This window comes from Mustela putorius, unplaced genomic scaffold (assembly GCF_011764305.1).
Source record: "Mustela putorius furo isolate JIRA1106 unplaced genomic scaffold, ASM1176430v1.1 tig00003871_pilon_pilon_pilon, whole genome shotgun sequence".
NCBI lineage: Eukaryota > Metazoa > Chordata > Mammalia > Carnivora > Mustelidae > Mustela > Mustela putorius.
In genome coordinates this window covers 6,413,005-6,432,822 of record NW_025422023.1, presented here as the reverse complement: position 1 = coordinate 6,432,822, position 19,818 = coordinate 6,413,005, and the positions used below count along the sequence as shown (strand labels likewise).

Here is a 19,818-nt window from a genome sequence, read left to right as displayed (position 1 = left end):
TATCAGAGAGAGAGAGAGAGGGGGGGAGAGAGAGAGCACAGGCAGACAGAATGGCAGGCAGAGGCAGAGGGAGAAGCAGGCTCCCTGCTGAGCAAGGAGCCCGATGTGGGACTGGATCCCAGGACGCTGGGATCATGACCTGAGCCGAAGGCAGCTGCTTAACTAACTGAGCCACCCAGGCGTCCCTATTTTTTATTTTTAAAAAAAGATTTTATTTATTTGACACAGAGACAGAGAGAAAGCACAAGTAGGCAGAGCAATAGCATAAGAGGGAGAAGCAGGCTCTCCTCTGAGCAGGGAACCTGATGTGGGGCTTGATCCCAAGACCGTGGGATTATGACCTGAGCCCAAGGCAGCAGCTTAACCAACTGAGCCACCTAGGTGCCCCTAAATATTCATTTTTAAATACAGGTAAGCATTCCATATATAGAGAAAATTTCCCTATGTGCTTCATATGCTGAAATTCTGTCATTTAGTTGAAATATAAATATATATTTATACTGCAGTATTTAAAATGTGGCAATAACTAATAATGGTGAACTATGCAAATGTAAAAAAATTAAATCAAGGCAGAATAACCGAGGTCAGATTTCCTACTATCTTTAGAATTTACAACATAAAATAAATGTTAGGAGCTGTTTTTAATTTTTAGTTACTTAATTTTGTTCAGGCCATGAATCTTTTCAAAAGAAGTGCAAATTGAGAATTCTTTATATCTTGTGATGATGAATTAAAGTCAGAAAGCCAACCCTGCCAACTCAAATTTTCACTATGAGGCAAATCTCGAAAATAATCTTCAATAACATCTATGATTAAATATCTTCAATCCAGACATAAATCAAATAAAGAAAAACACGTTAGTGAATGAGGAACCCCAAACATATCTGTTACACTACTGCCTTTAGTTATAATTTGGTATCTACTTAGTATCACAATGCTAAATGCACCATTATGATTATAAGAAAATCTAGGAAGCTAAAATTGCTAAGTAGTATTTCTGTAATATAAAGCCAAACCTTAAATCATTAATGAAAAAACTGTAACAATAATTTCATTTTTTATAATAAAATTTCAGATCTTACATTCAGAAGTTCATTCTATAATGGTCAAAGCTAAACATTAATGCCACTACTTGACCATGTGGAATTAAACTGAATGTGCGTTTTGTATACTTCTACTAAAAAACAAATTCTTAGCTTATCCATTAAGTAAGAGCATTATTATAGTAATTTTTTAGAAGGACTATGATGAAAATCTAAGCTAATCCAAATTTAATAGACTGAATTAGCAGGAGGCACAAGAACAACTAACTGTTCTGTCTTTCAGTAAAACAATTTCTTTAAAATGATATTTGTAGCAGAACTTTTTTGTTTTTTTTTAATTTATTCATTTGACAGAGAGAGATCACAAGTAAGCAGAGAGGCAGGCAGAGAGAGAGGAAGGGAAGCAAGCTCCCTGCTGAGCAGAGAGCCGGATGTGGGAACTTGATCCCAGGACCCTGAGATCATGACTTGAGCCCAAGGCAGAGGCTTAACCCACTGAGCAACCCAGGCGCCCCTGTAGCAGAACTTCTTGAGCTCAACCTGGCTGAGTAAGTAAGAATGCTCTGTTAGACAAACAGTAAAAATTCAGAAATTTTTTACAAAGAGAAAATGGTAAATAAAGAATTATACCATCTATTTTTTTAAAGCCTAAATGACCATAAAAGTCTTATAGTACAATCTGTTTAACACAGAGTATTTTAATTTGACATACTGGACTTCAAAAGATGCAAACTTAAAAGCACATCTCCCTGGCCTTTATAAACAAGGGGGTGGGGAATAAACAGAAAATACACTGAAATGGTATACTGGCAAATTAATATGGGGAAAAGACAATAAGTTACAAAGATAAAATTTTGTATTTTGATTTTTTTTACCTTAAAGTTAGGTAAACATTTTTTAGTATTTAGGAATTATGTATAATTATTAATTAGCTTGTACCCATAGTAAATAAACTATGGAAACAGTTCCTCACTTACGCAAATCAAATCATTTTCTAAACATCTAATATCTAGGAAGTATTCTTTCTCACCTGTAATAAACTTAAAAATAAACGAGTAGCTCAGGCCAAAGTGCTTTTTAGTTTTTAATCAGGATTATTCCTTATTAACTTCCATTCTTTCTATTTTAAGTAGGAAGTAAAACTAAGCCAGTGACTAGACTGAAGTTACCAGGAAAATGATTAATACTAAGATTAAAATTGTGAAATTGTTGCTATTGGTTGAAATGAAGGTAGCAGATATAATTAATTACATTAATTGTAATGTAGTTACAGTTAATTACATTAATTACATATCAAGTAATCTTTATGTTAGAGAGAAAATACTTTACAGGCCTATTTTAAACAAATGAATTTATATACTGGACTGAATACTTAAATTCAATTGTTACACTCCAGTAATATACCCATGCATTTGTGCTCGATTTCCTAGAACACAGAGAGCGCCTCCCTTCAAACACAGTTCACTTATCATGAGTCTGTACAGCAAATAAATGTGAGAATTATTATTAGAGTATCCCAGAGAGATTTTAGGAGCCACGAGAAATTAGTTTTTCGGTAACAGGGAACTATTAAGATATTAGAGAAAAATCAGCTCTATTTGAAAAAGCATATATACATATACAATTAAATATAGATCACATGTATACACATATATATCCTCAAACTGAAATCCAAATATCCAATATACATATTTTTTAAACTGCTATCATATATATACATATTTCACATATATACAATACAGCTTATATAAAGAAGCCAGTCATGAACTGTGTATATTATGTTAATCATTTGAGAAGGAAACTAATTTTTCCTTCCTTGATGGCACCTTTATTTCTTCTGTTTCTGTCTTATGGCACAGCTTATGTACAACAAGTAACTTTAGTCCTTGCTTTAGTGCTTACCATCAATAATTTTAAGAATTATATGCTAGGTGAAATAAGTCAAGCAGAAAAAGACAATTATCATATGGTTTCACTCATTTGAGGAACATAAGGACTAGCATGGAGGACATTAGGAGAAGGAAGGGTAAAATGAAAGGGGGAAATCAGAGGGGGAGAGGAACCATGGGAGACTGTGGACTACAAGAAACAAACTGAGGGTTTTAGAGGGGAGGGGGTGAAGAGATTGGTAGGCCCCTGTGATGGGTATTAAGGAGGGCATGGACTGCAAGGAAAACTGTGTTATACGCAAACAATGAATCATGGAACATTACATCAAAAATTAACGATGTACTGCATGGTGATTACAAAATATAATAAAATAAAAAGTCAGACTTTGAAAAATAAAAGAAAAAGAATTATAACAGACTTTTCCCTATATTTTATGTCTCTAGCATAGGTATATTCAGGAAAAAAATTAAATTCTCAATTACAGAGTTTTCCAAGAGATATTTAATGATTAATCACGGTCACCATGGTTATTACATATTATAGGTAAGATAACAAAAATGGTGACCATCAACAGATTCCTGAACAAGGTATTAAATAACTCCGGTGCTTTGCTTTTGATTACTGGTTTGCTTCCATTCAAACTGTGATCAATTTTCAAGTATACATGCACAGATTTTTTTTTTTAAGTTTGTGGATCACCTACAGTAAATTTTTCACCACCATCAGGATATTTTCAATGCTACTTTTTGCTACTACAATGAACATGAATAGGGAATATCAAGTAACATAGTGGGCAAATTTATAATGCTTCTAAATTAATAAAATATATTCCAAAAACCCATTTTTCTTCCAAGTACTGATTTTGTTAATAAAAAATTTTTAGACAATACTAAATATCCAGAAGTCAATGAATATTTGCCAAACTTCTACTATAAGCTAAAACGGTGTTATGTTTGAAAATAAATCTGAACAGAAGTTTTAGTCTTTGCTGCAATATTTTGGCATTGGGTAACCAAAGGTAGAAAAAAAGATACCCAAGAAACTAATGAGATAAAAATACCTATAATAATAGGATTGAGTTTCTTGTTTATAGGATAAGTAAAAAAAAGATGAAGAAAATATAGGAAGTTCTGCATATTTCCTCAAACTGACTATCAAACTGTCAACATGTTTTGCTCTAACCAGAACTGTCAAACACTGAGACTATTTTGGAGAGCCACAGAATTGAAGAGTGCTTTTATGCCATGTGAAAAACAGGTATGATTTTCCCCAAAAGGATAAATTTTAAATGAGTTTTACTGAAAAAAAAAAAAAAAAGTTTTTCTTATTCTATTTAAACATGATTTTATTTATATAATATTATGGATACAACTTTTCTGGCTAAGCAATTATATATAACTTTTTCTATTCAGATATTCTACACTTACGAGTTTGGGTATAAAAATTTCTAATTGCTTCACAAATGGGGAAACAAAAGCATATATTCAGCTCATAGCTTAACAGCGTATTGTCCTGAGCTGGTTCAAGATTTTAAAACTCATGAACCTGGAGTTTTATACAGTTTCATCAAAGGGTACAAAAACACCTTTACCACATACATATTTTTATAATTTATCTGTCTTACATGTGGTTAGGAATTTTTTTTATTCTCTACTTAATGGATTTAAAAATTGAATATGCTCACAGTTGTCCACCAGATGGACAGGAATCAAGATATCTTAAGTATCAGTTTGGTGTCAATTTACTTTTAGGACTAATATAAAAATTTAAAAATTTAAATTATAAATATAAATTTAAATTATAAATATAAATATTTAAAAATATCATCAAAGAAACTATGTTGGTAGATCTTTGTGACCATTTTCAGCACTCTCGCATCTTTAGATTAAAAAAAATTAATCTGTGAAGCTAAAGGAATAACTCCCTATGAACAAGGCTTAAGCTCTTGGGGCTAAGGACACCGTTAACTTTTCTGGTAGAGTAATAATTTATCACTCAACTTCTCTACTCAGTTACCAGCAGAGGCTTATGTACTGAAATGCAATAGTAAATACACATAAAAAGGAACTTCACAAGATGGGATTGGGAGGGAGACAAACCATAAGTGACTCTTAATCTCACAAAACAAACAGGGTTGCTGGGGGGAGGGAGGTTGGGAGAAGGGGGGTGGGGTTATGGACATTGGGGAGGGTATGTGCTATGGTGAGTGCTGTGAAGTGTGTAAACCTGGCAATTCACAGACCGGAACCCCTGAGGATAAAAATATATTATATGTTTATAAAAAATTAAAACATTTTTTAAAAAAGGAACTTCATTTTTCCGTGCCAATAAAAACTGACCCATGAATTTCAAAAAGCTCTATTTTTTTTCCTCAGTGATTCATCTAGGGGTACACAGTCAGTATCAAATGATCTAAAGTTAGCCACAACGACATAATATTTAAGTAGGCAGATCTTTAAACACACATTTTAAAGAAGAGAGTAATCAACAGAACAACAAAGATACAATAATTAAGCAAAATGAAAAGAATATAATTTAAGTTTAAGAGTATTAGGGAGAAAAAGAAGCACTTCACAAACTGTGATCCCCATGACAGACAAATGTAAATGCAAGCAGAGGAAAGAAGACAGTTACATGTTTGGCACCTGTTTAAAAAACTGAAGATAACTTGACTTCTATTTTATCTAATAACTTTTGAAAGCTTCACTCAAATCACAGGTTTACAATAATGGAACAAAAACATTTCTGCTCTGATAATGTTCTGAGAAAGTTAATCAGGGTTTCCAAAATATTTAAGTTATTTTTGGGAATACTTGCCAGGAAAAAAGCCTACCCTTAACAAAACAAATACATTATACATTTCAATTGTGGACTCTACATGTTGTTAATCATTTCCTTCTCAATACACATATGTCTACACATTGTGATATCCTACTGTAGGGACTCAAAAGGAAATCAGTTTCCTTTGGATTAGAATGAGGGATATTTTTAAAGACCATTTGGCCATTTGATATGCTTTTATGCAGATCTTTGAACTAAACAACGAGTGTAAATCCATAACAAGACTAATCCTTTTATATCCAAAGCTGCTCTACTAACTTCATGGCTAGTTTCTTTCATTTATCTTTCTAAACCATTCTTCCACTTAGCATCTTGTCCCACTTTTTCAGGTGTCCAAGATGAATACCCAATGAAGATGGGTGTCCAAGATGTCCCAAATGAAGCTAAAGTACCATAAGCAACTGGCCAATGATTGCTTCATGCAATTCAGATATGTGTGCATAATGGTCAAATTTCAATTATTTAAGAACCAGCTATTCATTTTATGGATCATGCAGACTCATTCTGTTTCTACTGTACATTTTTTCTTCAAAAGTGATTCCACTACGGGGGAGAAAAAAAGTGGTAGCTGGCCCTATAAAGGCTACAATTTGTTACTATCTTGAGTTTAAATGGCTAGCCATTTGTCAATTAAAAACCATTTATTACTATTATTGGAAATTTTAATTCAGAGGTGTAAAAACAGGTATCCTTTGTATAGGATATGACCGGAGAACACATTCTAAGTTTAGCTTGTACCATGCTAAAAAAGTGCATGTAATCCAACATTTAAAAATCAGACATCACATGAAAAGCTACATTTGCAGCTCCCCCCACACCCCCATCTCCAAATGAAAAGATATGGAAGTAGCTGGCCAAATTGCCATACAGAAACTATAGACTAGAGGAGGGTAGGGGCTCTCCCTGTTCAATGGGACAAGGGCTACAGTCCCCACTGTTTGTGCTTGTCACTAACACCAAGGACAATGTCAGTAGCCATTCATCATCAATGTTTATCTTTTTTTTTTTTTTAATTATTGAGAATATTTCTTTGGACTCATGACTACCAAAAGTGAAAAATGAAAAATATGCCTAAAGTTTCCTGGGTTTCTAGAACACATGAAAATGAAGAATAATATTACATGTTCAATATGCAAGTAAAATAGGTCTCTGTCAAAGACTAAAGCTTAAGATGCCATTATAAAACAAACCACAAAAAGATCTGAAGAGTGTTATAGCCCAGAAATCTATCAGAGTTTTTGAGTGTTCAATACATGCTGTAATTCATACAAGATGATACAATTTTTGTGACATTTAAAAGTATAGCGAAGCTTTCATATCACCATTTTTATGTTCACTTAATTAACAACCATATAGGTTATCTGAAAATTTTGACATGTCATTTGTTGCCAAGTTCTAAGAATGTTTTACAGAGAAAAGAAACTTCTATTAAATTTCTAAAATCAGAAACCACAATTACTCTTTATTTTTCTAATGCCAGATTTTATTAAAAGATTGTTTTCTATTCTGACAAGTAAATCTAGTATCTAGATAAAATAATTTTACTAATATAGTGTCTGTGTTTTAAAGCTACTCCTGGTATTAATATAAAGTAATAAACATGAAACTATTTTAATACTGCTTATTTCGAAATTGTGTGTGAAAAATATTATAGCATACCATTATGTTGTTTTCGTTTTGGGTATTAACATGGGTAACCCTTCAAAAACGTGTCCCAGTTAATAAATTAGAACGTTCTATATTTTTGAAACACTGTGATTTAATGTTGGCTAATTATTAATTTTACTTGTCACTTATGAATTCTTTGCTCATAATTTTTCTGAATATTTTTGGTCTGTGCTATAGTAATGATTATTTTTAATCTTCCCCCAGAGATAAAGCAAGTTTTCAATTTTGTTTACCATTCTCATTGCTATAGTTCATCAGCATGCCACAAAAGACAGTCAAGAGCTTCTCATTGGCGGGATCTGTTATACTGCACAGTGACCTTAAATGGTCAATTACAATCTGTGCACCACCTGCTTGGTCAACTGCACTTCTGCCCTCATCTGTAAAACAAAGAGTTAAATTAAAAATAAAAGAAAAAAGAAATGTACCTTACAATTTCAAATATAAAACATAACAATGTTATTTCTTATTTAGTGAGTAAGTAGAAAATAAACCTAGGCTGGGCATTAAATGTCTTTTTGGAAAAACAAAACAAGTAAACATGGAAATGGGGGTGGGATGGGGACAAGAGACAATCACTTATTCAGAGAAAAAAGTTTATTCTCACTGACATCACATAGGAGCTTAAAGAACTCTGTGTCCTAGGAATGTATGACTATCACATGTGAAAATTTTCACCTGCTCTTTCACAAATTAAAATTGTGTAAGAGAAAAAAACCAGGAACTAATATTTTATAGATTTTTTTTTTTTCCTGAGCTTGGAAACCATCTATCAGTGTTTTTCGAAGTTAGTTGTTATCAAAGAAAACCATCTAACCCACATAATAATTCTATATCACAGTAAGCATCCTTTTAATGGCATCACTATAGTCCACAAACATGCTCCTTTCTCAATTCTTGCTATTTTGTGTTTCATTTTTCCTTATTTCCTCCATTCTAGAACATACTAGTGTACTTCAACATTACAACCAGTGGTCAAAATGATGGCCAGATATACCTTCTGTTATGTATACATAAGTATTATATAGAAGAGATGTCATTTAATGATTGGAATATATAAAGAGCTTTAGAAAACTTTCTAACCCCTTAATGTAGGAATGGAAAGAGATGAAAGAAAGTATCTGTCTTTCTAAACCTGACTTTCCTCATATAAAAGATATGTGACAGCCATTAAGTATGAGCCACATATGTGATTTAAATTTACTAGTAGCCATATGAAAAAAAAACCAAAAACATGTAAAAAATTTAACAATCTATTTTATTAAGTCCAATAAAACATGATCCCAACATGCAATCAATATTTTAAACTGTCTTTTTTTGTGATAAATCTTTGAAATCTGAGTGTGCTTTACACTTACAGTCACATTTTAATTCAGACTAGCTATAATTCACAATTGTTTAATAGCCAAATCTGGCTTGTGGTCACCATATTGGGCAAGGCAGCTACAGAAGCATAGTACAAAAGGTCAGTAAAAGAAATGGCTCACAAGGGTATTATAACCGCTAAGTAAATGAAAGATTTTCATTTTTCTAATAAGAAAACTGAAACTAAGGTCATATCTTTATAATTGTTCCTGAATCATATTAGACAATGAAACAATATATATCAGTTCTTATGGTATACACACATACATACACACACCCTTACATAGCATGGCCTCGTAAATATTTGCTTGATAACTTTGAAAATTTTTCAGGAAATCCATACTAAAGTGAAATAACATATTTTTGTCCACTTAGCATTGTTGTGTTGTTATACAGTTGCAGAATGGGAACCTATGCTCGCCAGCTAATGAGATCACAGAAAACTACGAACTGTTAAAGTAACTAGTCAGATAAGCCAGTCAAGAACACTGGTCATATCCCATTTTGAAATTTAACATCCAAAGTTTCACTGTCCAATAACATAAATGTAAATTATCTCAATTGTTGGGCAATTTGTATGGGTATGATGTCAGAGAAAAGTGAACATTATGATTATATATCTAAATGTTCAGACCTTAAATAATATAAATATACAATACATGCCATACCTAAAATGTGAAGCTTAAATAGTCTTTGATTCAGACTGCTGATTAAATATGGGCTTTCAAAATATAAATCACACAGGCTTAGGACTTAGAAATCTTAAGAGAACTGCTAAACTAAGCCTTAAATTCATATCCTAGCAAACTAAGACTTAGAAACTTTGTGGAGCCTATTTGTAGTGAATTTTAAAAGCAAAGCTGGCTTCCTAACACCAGTTAACCATCTGGGGTGCCTGGGTGGCTCAGTCAGTTAAATGTCTGCCTTTGGCTCAGGTCATGATATCAGTGTCCTAGAATAGAGCCCCTGTCTCAGGCTCCCTGCTCAATGGAGAGTCTGCTTCTCCCTCAGCCCTCCCTGCAACTCATGTTCTCATTCTTTTTCTTTCTAATAAATGAATAAAACTTAAAAAAATAAAGTTAACTATTCAATATTCAAAATATTCACTAATGCAATAAATTTCAATACAAATTTGTCCAACAAATCTGTTCATCAAATTTAATAATGCAGTAAAAAAGAATATAACTGCAATTGGAAGGAAAACCACATATTTATGTCTGAGAGCCACAGTGTTTTTCTTCTTTTCCTTTCCTTCCTTCTTCAGTTCCCTCCTCCGTCCCTGCTCTGTTTCGATTATTTACAACATAGCTTTTCACTCATGTATTATCATCAGTAGGTTACAGAACATAAACTTAATCTCTGTATTAGAAATTACATTATACCAAATCTGAGAAGAAAAATAAAGCACACATAATAATAGATAATCTAAGCTAAAAAGGTATTCACCACCACTATAGGAATGTTTATGCAATTCCTTCCCCACCCCCCTCACATCACCTTTGACAAGTCATCCAGGGAAATACGGTTAAAGATAATTTATCAACATATTTTAAAGAATTAGAGGATGCAAAAGAATAAATGACAATGTTGTGTTCTATTACTCTACCAAAACCAGTGAAAGAATGTCTTTACAGGTATCTTATGAATCATTTACAATACATACTAGATCATCTGTCATTGCACAAGTCCATATAAATTGTTCTCCCACAATAAAGGCAGCTCTGTAGTTTTATGTTACAATATTAAAATAAGTACTATTACTGTTCACTTAAAAATAATTTACAAAAGCTCCCTTATCCTAAACTTTATTTCTGAAATACAGGCTGACTGTAACTCTTCTCATAATAAATAACTCCTAACTTGTGAAGCATCCTGCACTGTCACTTCCAGAAATATATTTTAATTTCCCATAATTGTGAGTTATCCAAACACTGGTGAAAGTGCAGCCCACCAACTCTCTAGGCCCTGCTACATTCTCTAATGATGACTTGTCATATGAAGGAAGTTTCTAGCACAAATATGGTATTTCTTCACAGTAGGTAAGAGCAGAGCTAAAAATCTAAAGAGATACTACACTTCCATTACTCCTCAGTAGCCAAAACCAGGAAGCAATAAAACTTGTAAGTCATGGTTATTATGTCTCAAAAATGAGAAAAAAAAATGTTATCAAAAAAAGTTACCAAGTTGATATTCCATTATCAGGTACAAGTATATGGTAAGGCTGAGGGAAAGACCTAAAGTAACCACTGAATACAATCACTGTGAACCGTAACAGTGTATTCTAATTTCAGATTTATTTGTATGTTTTCCCAACTAGGCTCCCTCTCTGTTCTGGGCAACAAATACCTAGTACATAGTAGACGCTTAGTATTTCCTGAATAAATGGGGCCTCTACTTAGATTTTGGTAAATTATCATTCAACTAAAGGATGAATGTGAGTGTGTGTGTGTGTGTGTGTGTGTGTGTGTGTATGAGAGAGAGAGAGAGAGAGAATGAGAATGAAAATCACTTATGTGCTTTTATCTTCACCACCACAATATGGTTATGGAATAGTTTAGCTTTGCCTGTTTTTTGAACTTTCTTTGAATGTAATCACATTGCATTTATTCTTTTGTGCCTACCTTCTTGTACTCAATATTACATTTGTGAAATTCATCCATTCTGTTACATGCTTCCTGATATATATATAATATTCATTGTATGCACCCATCTCAATTACTGGCCTATTCTTCTAATGAGTGTTACTTGGGTTGTTCCTAGGTTTGGGCTATTCTTTATAATACACAGATGGTACTTTTGGTTCACTGAATTTGCATAACCTCCACTTTCTCCATAATGACAAACAGGTTGCCAAAGCCAGTGTCCACTCCCTGAAGCAGCATGTGAGTTCATTGCTTCACCCCTCCACTATTACTTGGGTATTATTTTATTTTTAAAATTTAGGAAATCTGGTAGGTAAGGTTGAACCTGTTCCAGACTATACAAAAGCCAGGTCTTTGCTGGCAGTCTACTTTACTGTACTTTCAATAAGGCAATTAATCTGGTATTGAGTGTAGATAGCATTACATGGGAAAACAAAAATAAAAACAAAACCCAACCCACAATAGTTCAAGCAGAAAAGGAGAGAAAGAAACAGATAAATGCAGAGATACACAGATGTTAGAATTTGAAAGAAAAAAATGGAAAGACAGCTAAGTAGCTCGTAAAAGGTGCCTATCAAGCCTATGTAAATATACGACTAGGTGCAATTCTGGAACTTTCTTACATTCATGCTTTATAGAAAAGCTTTATAATAACATGAGCAAATAAACTGTTGTTTGCTTTTTTTAATCATTTCTATCATCACCAGATTTCCAAAAGAGAAGATAAGGTCCAAGTATTTGAAAAAACTGAGGAAGCAGAATGGTACTAGATGTAAAAGCAGCCTATAATCTGCAATAGCAAATTTTATCTAAAATTAATTTTTTACAATTTAAAAAGTCTATGATTAACATGCTGCTTCCACTTGTGATTTAAACATCACCTTTTTCATATTTCTTCTCAAATTCTCAGTATGAAATACAAATTTAAAAATCCACTTAAAGGGGCGCCTGGGTGGCTTAGTGGGTTGGGCCTCTGCCTTCAGCTCGGGTCATGGTCCTGAAGTCCTGGGATCGAGCCTCGCATCAGGCTCTCTGCTTGGTGGGGAGCCTGCTTCCCCCTCTCCTTCTGCCTGCCTCTCTGCCTATGTGATCTCTCTCTCTGTGTCAAATGAATAAATAAAATTTTTAAAAAATTCTCTAAAAAAAAAAATCCATTTAAAAACTTATGCCTACATACATAATTGATATTAGTTTCCTCCCACCCTCTGATTATGTAACAAGGATCTTGGTTTCCTATGCATCCATTTGCTCAAATGTACTAGCCAAAGTTAAGGATCCTTTGTGACATTAGGAGTGGTCACTGTGGTGATGACTATGATGCACATCTCAGAAAACGGTGACATGAGAAAAATAAGCAGTAGGAGCTGATCACACAGTTCTCATCTAAATTTTGTTACAAATTACTACTGATAAACATGAGAAAAATATGTATGTATGCAGATACTGTTAAATAAATTAGCTTTTGTGTTTTAAAAGAAATTGTATCAAATAAAAAGAGTTCACCTTTAACATTCTGAAGGGCCATAGGTTTGTGACCACCTTCCTCTCTGTTTTCTATAAAAGCCTCCTGCACATAATGATCTGCAAGAGCTAATTAATGATGCTGGCTGAACATAGGCTGCACACAACACTATAGTAAGTGCTAGCGTGCTTTGTATAATTAAAAGTGAACAGAGGATAAAGCTATAAAGGCTTTTTAAGGTTATTGATGGCAGAAATGAAAGCTAAGGCATGGAGAAGATAAATACAAATGACTTATATTGTAAATGTACTTTAGAGATATTATGATAAGTGACCTAAGAATATAAATTATAAACTTTATTTCTTTTTCCCCTTTTTACAACTCAGATTTTGCTTAAAGAGATCATGATTAAATACCAGCATTCTGAATTAAAACTTGGGAAATCTGAATGTTAATTCAATGTTCCCTCATTAAACACACACAAAAAAGTATAATGGAATACTTTGCCCTTCATTTCATTAAGACAACAGCACTGTCTAGTATCGATTAAGAATCTAGTTTTGGGGGCACCTGGGTGGCTCAGCTGATTAAGTGACTGACTGCCTTCAGCTCAGGTCATGATCCTGGTGTCCCGGGATCGAGTCCCGCCTCGGGCTCCCTGCTTGGTGGGGAGTCTGCTTCTCCCTCTGAACTCTTCCCTCTCATGCTCTCTTTCTCTCTCACTCTCTCTCAAATAAATAAATAAAATCTTTAAAAAAAAAAAAGAATCTAGTTTTGGAGATTCACTTTGGAAGAGTTCTTTAGTATCTTCCCCTTCAAAACTTTTTTAGAGTATCCATGAACTTAACAAATATTAAGTCTAATCTATATACTATAACAGCTATCAAAAATGCACACTAAACAAAGAGTGGTTGATATGATAAAATCTGTTTCACATAAAATTGGTTAAAAGCTTAAAGAGGCACAGTATAGTAACATAAGTTGTACGTCCAACTCGGTCACTAAGCTATTCAATGAGATCCATTTTGAGAGTGAAACATTTCTAAAACTCCTAGAGAATATGCTTTTAATTACAATATTTAGAAACACAGCAAGAATGAGCAAACTACACAATCTTTTCTTAAACTGAAAATTCTAAGCCTCATAAGCATGGACAAAGTCTTAAACTGTGCTGCAGTATCTTTTCACATGTCCCTGTCACATCAGCCATGAGGACCCACCCAGTCTCAACTTTCTAAAATCCTGCCCTTTCTCAACATTTGCATTCTTCCAGAAACCATATTTCCTGTTCCACAGAGAAAACAGAAGACACAATCTTCCTCACTTTTTCACCCTCCTTCTACTGTTAGACGTAGGAGCATATGTATCCTTTTCCAAACACTTTTAGTATCCCCTGTTGTAATTTAAGTTTGTTTATAGCTAAGTACAGATAAAGAAAAGAAAGAGATTTATTTTCAAAATAAGGAAAAACTTTTACTCTTCAAGTAAAGAAAGCTGTGGACATGTCATAAGCTAAGGTCTCCAAGGAGTTGAATGCAAACAACATTTAATAATTAAATCTGAGGACTAGTCCTCGTTGAGAGTGGGAATCTGAATTTGTTACCGATAATTTGAAATGTTAACTTAAAAATTTCAATAAAGGTAGAAGTTTTTAATATTAGAAAAACTATAATATCACTGAAGTAATTTCCAGGTTGTAAGTTTTGTTAAGTTTGACCACAAGAAAGCCTCTTAATCTCTGTTGATGTGCTTCCTGCTCTGGAAAAGGGGGAAACAGGGAAGAAGACTGCGGGGGCTTCTTTTTAGCTCTGACACTCTCTTATTCATTTCTATTTCAACGTCTATTTCTACTCTGTGTTACAAATGCAGGAAGTGCTAGTATATGCTGTGTTTGTTTTTCTTTTTTAATGTATTAAAAAAAACCCCTCAAATCTTGCTATTTTAACTTTCCAATCATTAATCATTATAATTCAGGCATTTATTTTTATTTTCCCCAAGTAACTATTACTAGAAACTATAAGGGACTTATGGCAAATAAATGAAACAGTCTTTTTACAAGCTAAGCTGGAAATCTGAGACCTGTTTTTTTTTCCAGCTGAGTTGTGAAAAATTTTACTGTTAAGAAATAATAATTTTTGAAGTGCTCTATTTTTTGGTGAACACAAAGGTGATTCAGAGTAGATGCTTAAAGTCAAAACAATTATAATTTAAGTCCTTACTAGTGTTAGTTTGCAAAAAGCAATGCCATTAAAAAGATGCCATGATAAAATTTATTTTAATGAAGTTCCACATTGCTTTTCCTCAAAATCCACTCCTATGCCACTTTTAAACTCTAAGAATAAATATTTTATTATGATAGAATCTGAACACATGTAAATATATTCTGAACAAGGATTTGAGAACAATAGGCAACATAAATTACACTCTTAAATGCAGAGATGCAAATACTATTCTGAGTCTTCTTAGTCAATATCAAACTACAACTAAAGACTAGCTTTTAAACTTCAAAGAGCCCATTAGCTCTCAGTGAATGCCAGCCAAATGTGTTATGAAATTCAGATGTCTTAGAAAGCTAAATGAACAATATTACTGAAAATCCCCAAACTATCCTATTACTGCACTAAGGAAATGACTGAATTGCCTAATTTTACCAGAACTCTATGTAAATAATGGTTCAAATAAGCAGCAAATGGGATAGTTTATATTTTTATTAAATATGACTTTTAAAAGGTTAGCTGCTTTTCTCAAATTTACCTGAATTGAAAAGGAATCAAATATCAAAATTAAATTCGTGACACAAAGATATACCCATGAGTGTATTTTTAGCTTGCTTTTCAAATTCAGTAGTTTAATATCGTTACCTGTTTGAGATAATATTACTGATTTAGGAGTATGCTTTTGAGACACAGACATTATTCCTGCTTATTATGGTTTAAATTGTGTTCCTTCAAAATATATGTTCAAGTCCTAACCGCCAGGACCTCAAACTGTGACCTTATTTGGAAATAGGGTCACTGCAGATGTGAACAGATAAGATGAAGTCACGCTAGAATAAGGTGGGTCCTTAATGCAATATGGCTAGTATTCTTCTTTTTTTTTTAAATTTTACTTATTTGACAGAGAGACAAAGATTACAAGTGGGTCGGCAGAGAGATGGGGAGAAGCAGGCTCTGTGCAGAACAGAGAGCCCAATTCGGGGCTCAATCCCAGACCTCTGAAATCATGACCTGAGCCGAAGGCAGAGGCTTAACCCACTGAGCCACCCAGGTGCCCCATGGCTAGTATTCTTTTAAGAGGAGAGAGATGCAGAAAGGAGAATGCCTTGGGAACATACAGAAACACAAAGGGAGAAGAGAGCATGTAAAGACAAAAGACAGAATGGCATTTACTGCCACAAGCCAAGGAACTCCTGAGGACACCAGAACCTAGGAAAGACAAAAAGGGCCTCTTTGCATACGGATTTCAGAGGAAGCACAGCCCTGCTGACACCCTGATTTGGGACTTACAGCCTCCACAACTACAATATAATAAATTTCTTTGTTTTAGGCCATCCAGTTTGTGGTATTTTATTATAGCATTCATAGAAAACTAATATACTTTTCCACATAAACAATGTGGAATATTCAATCAAAAAAAGTATTTGACATTTAAGTAACCCTTTACTATATATTCAGTTTTTATACATTTCACTGAAATTATGATTTCACAGATCACTAACAATATATTTCAAGTATAATTAGTGTAAGATTTTAATTGTCAGTATACATGTGCAAACTGCGATATTAGCACATCCAAAGGAAAATTAGTTATTTCCTCATTATTTAATCCTACTGGTTTTGAAAATTTTTTTCCATTTAGCATCAAAATGTTTAGAACTGGGGGCGCCTGGGTGACTCAGTGGATTGAGCCGCTGCCTTCGGATCGGGTCATGATCTCAGGGTCCTGGGATCGAGTCCCGCATCGGGACTCTGCTCAGCAGGGGGCCTGCTTCCCTTCCCCTCTCTCTGCCTGCTTGTGATCTCTCTCTGTCAAATAAATAAATAAAATCTTAAAAAAAAAAAAAATGTTTAGAACTGGGTTTTTACCCTGGGGAGTAATAGTAATAATGATGGAGACTCCGCAAGGTGCTTGTGAACCAGTCTACTGTTGGAAGAGGAATAGGAATATGGAGGGAATCCCTTTGTGGTACATGCATACCACATTTGGTATATGCGTACCACCTTTAGGCATGCAGAGATGGCTGAAGAGAAAGCCAGAACACTAACTACCCATATCTAAGCACAAGGTAAGAGGAGCCCATTACTAAGAGAGTTTGAAGACTACTGCACTGAAACAAAGTTAGGAACAGCAAAGTGTGAACCCAGTTCAACTTCTGACTAGATTGGCAGAACCTCCAACCTATATTAACTGCCTGTAATAAAAGGAAGTGTGCTTACTTGTGGGGATTAAATACTGTTAATTTCAGTCTCTACTGTTTTTCTATATACAATGTCCAGCACTCAATAAAAAAATTAAGAGATATATTATAAAAGAGAAGAAAAAATAACCCACTATCAAAAGATAAACCAATTAGCAGAATGAGACTCATAGGTGGCCTATATGTTAGAAATATCAGATAGGACCTTAAAATAACTGTGATTAATATATTAAAGGATCTAATGGAAAATATAAATAATATTCATGAATAGATTTTAGAATTTTGCTGAGAAATGGAAACTTTAGAGTTAAATGGTGATGCTACAAATGAAAAACACAATATTTGGGGCACCTGGGTGGCTCAGTGGGTTAAGCCGCTGCCTTCAGCTCGGGTCATGATCTCAGGGTCCTGGGATCAAGTCCCACATCAGGCTCTCTGCTCAGCGGGGGGCCTGCTTCCCTTCCTCTCTCTGTGATCTCTTCCCTTCCTCTCTCCTACTGTGATCTCTCTCTGTCAAATAAATAAATAAAATCTTTAAAAAAAAAAAGAAAAACACAATATTAAAGGTGAACAATTAATTCAAGAGGTTGTGAACAGTAGACTCAAGAAGACCAAAGACTCGGTAAATGCAGATCAAAGGAAATTATAAAAACTAAAACACAAGGAAACAAAACAAGTAAGGGGAAAACCTAAAGCATCTAAGAACTGAAAGAAAATAGCAAACAATCTAATGTAAGTGTAACTGGAATCCCAGAAGAGACAGAGAACAGGGTAGGAGAAATACTTAAAGAATGAATGCCTAAGAATTTTCTCAAAATAATGAAAGACATCCTGCTACAAATCTATGAGGCTTAACGAATCCCAAACAAAACAAACAATAAAAACAAAAAAGTCAAGTTGCTGAAAAATTTAAAAAAAAAAGAGAAAGAATCTCTTCAAGGCAGCCGGGGTGAGGGGTGGGGGGTGGGAATTATGTTGGGGATAGCAAAAATAAGAAAAACAGTTGATATCCCATCTAAACTATTCAAACTACAAGACAATGGAATGATACCTATAAAATACTGATAACAGTGCTTTAAAACTTTTTTTTTTAAACTGTCAACCCAGAATTTTTTATCCAGTGAAATTATCTTCAATAATTCAATATCTTCAATAGTTAGGCTGAAGTAAAGAATTTTCAGCTGAGAGAATTCACTGACAGCAAATCTGTTACACAAAAAAATGTTCACAAGAGTTTTTTAGGCAAAAGGTGTACAATACTAAAAATCTGTATCTACCCAAAGAAATGAAGAACACTGAAAATGACAAAAATGACAGTAAATATTAAAAAGCTTTCCTCCTATATGTAAAGATAATAAAACTGTCTCAAGTAAAAAGAACAATGTACTGCAGGGGTTCTAATCTATGGAAAAACAAAATGTGTAACAATAGTAACACAAGGTATAAGAAGGAAGAATTAGAAGTATATATAGTTGTAAGGCTATTAAACTATATGTGGTTTGATATAGTATTTAAAGGTAAACTGTGGTAAGTTAAAGATGTTTATTGCAAACCACAGGCCAACCACTAAAAAACTTAAACAAGGTACAGCTAATAAACTAATAATAGGAAAAATAAAGATTACCTAATTTTTCCAAAAGAAATCAGAAAAAAATGGTGGAAAGAATAAAGAAGAGTTAAAAAAAAATCTGAAGACAACTAGCAAGATTTCAAGCCAAGCAAACCACACAAAAGGCATTTTAAATACATATGGTCTAAATCTCCCACTTAGAAGGTAGAGATATATTAAATAAAAAGCAAGATCCAACTATACTATCTACAAATAACCCACTTTCAATATAAATGTATTCAGATAAAAAATGAAGGAATGATAAAATATTTATTATGAAAACACTAATCAAAGGAAATTTGCATCTATATGGTCAGACATAGCAGACAGAGAACAAGCAGTATTACCAGGGATAAAGTAGGACATTATACAATGTTAAGAAGACAGGACAATCCTAAATAGACCTTCAATATTTACAAAATAAATACACATAGCTAGAGAGATTAGCACATTCAATTATAGAATAGGTGCTTATTAAATGTTAATTTAGCTTTTGCATCAGGCACAGTGGATAAAAACAGAGATTTAAGAAGGCCTTTCTTTCATAGTTTCTATTCCCATGAGGAAAAAAGCAATAGTAAACAGAATAAAAGTTTCAGTACAGTTTTTACAGGGTGCTATGGAAACACAGAGGGGGTATATGTCTTCCGGAGGAACAGATGAAGGAAAATGAGAAAGGTGGTTTACATAAGACTTCACAGAAATTAAATGTTCATTTTCATGATAAACATAAGTGTAGTTATCTATAAATTATGAATTCATAGTAAGATTAAGCAAATACAGTAAAATTAAGTGCTTTCTCTAGCTCATCTGTAATGTAATTTTTAATAGGAGTAATAATTCTTCAAGTACTGACTAATCACATACATTACATAATCATT

At 33.6% G+C, this 19,818-nt stretch overlaps 1 protein-coding gene across 8 annotated transcripts in view; it reads right to left on the bottom strand.

Moving 5' to 3' along the window:
- Positions 1–19,818, bottom strand: part of RAP1GDS1 (Rap1 GTPase-GDP dissociation stimulator 1) — a 145,827-nt gene that overhangs the window by 43,693 nt on the left and 82,316 nt on the right. For 7 of the 8 annotated variants that reach the window (XM_004756025.2, XM_045067041.1, XM_004756023.2 and 4 more), the window contains one exon: positions 7,676–7,822. The exons of the other annotated variant lie outside the window; for it this stretch is intronic. In XM_004756025.2, coding sequence (XP_004756082.1) covers positions 7,676–7,822 — 147 coding nt within the window. The remainder of the gene's footprint in view (positions 1–7,675; positions 7,823–19,818) is intronic. 8 annotated transcript variants of the gene reach the window in all.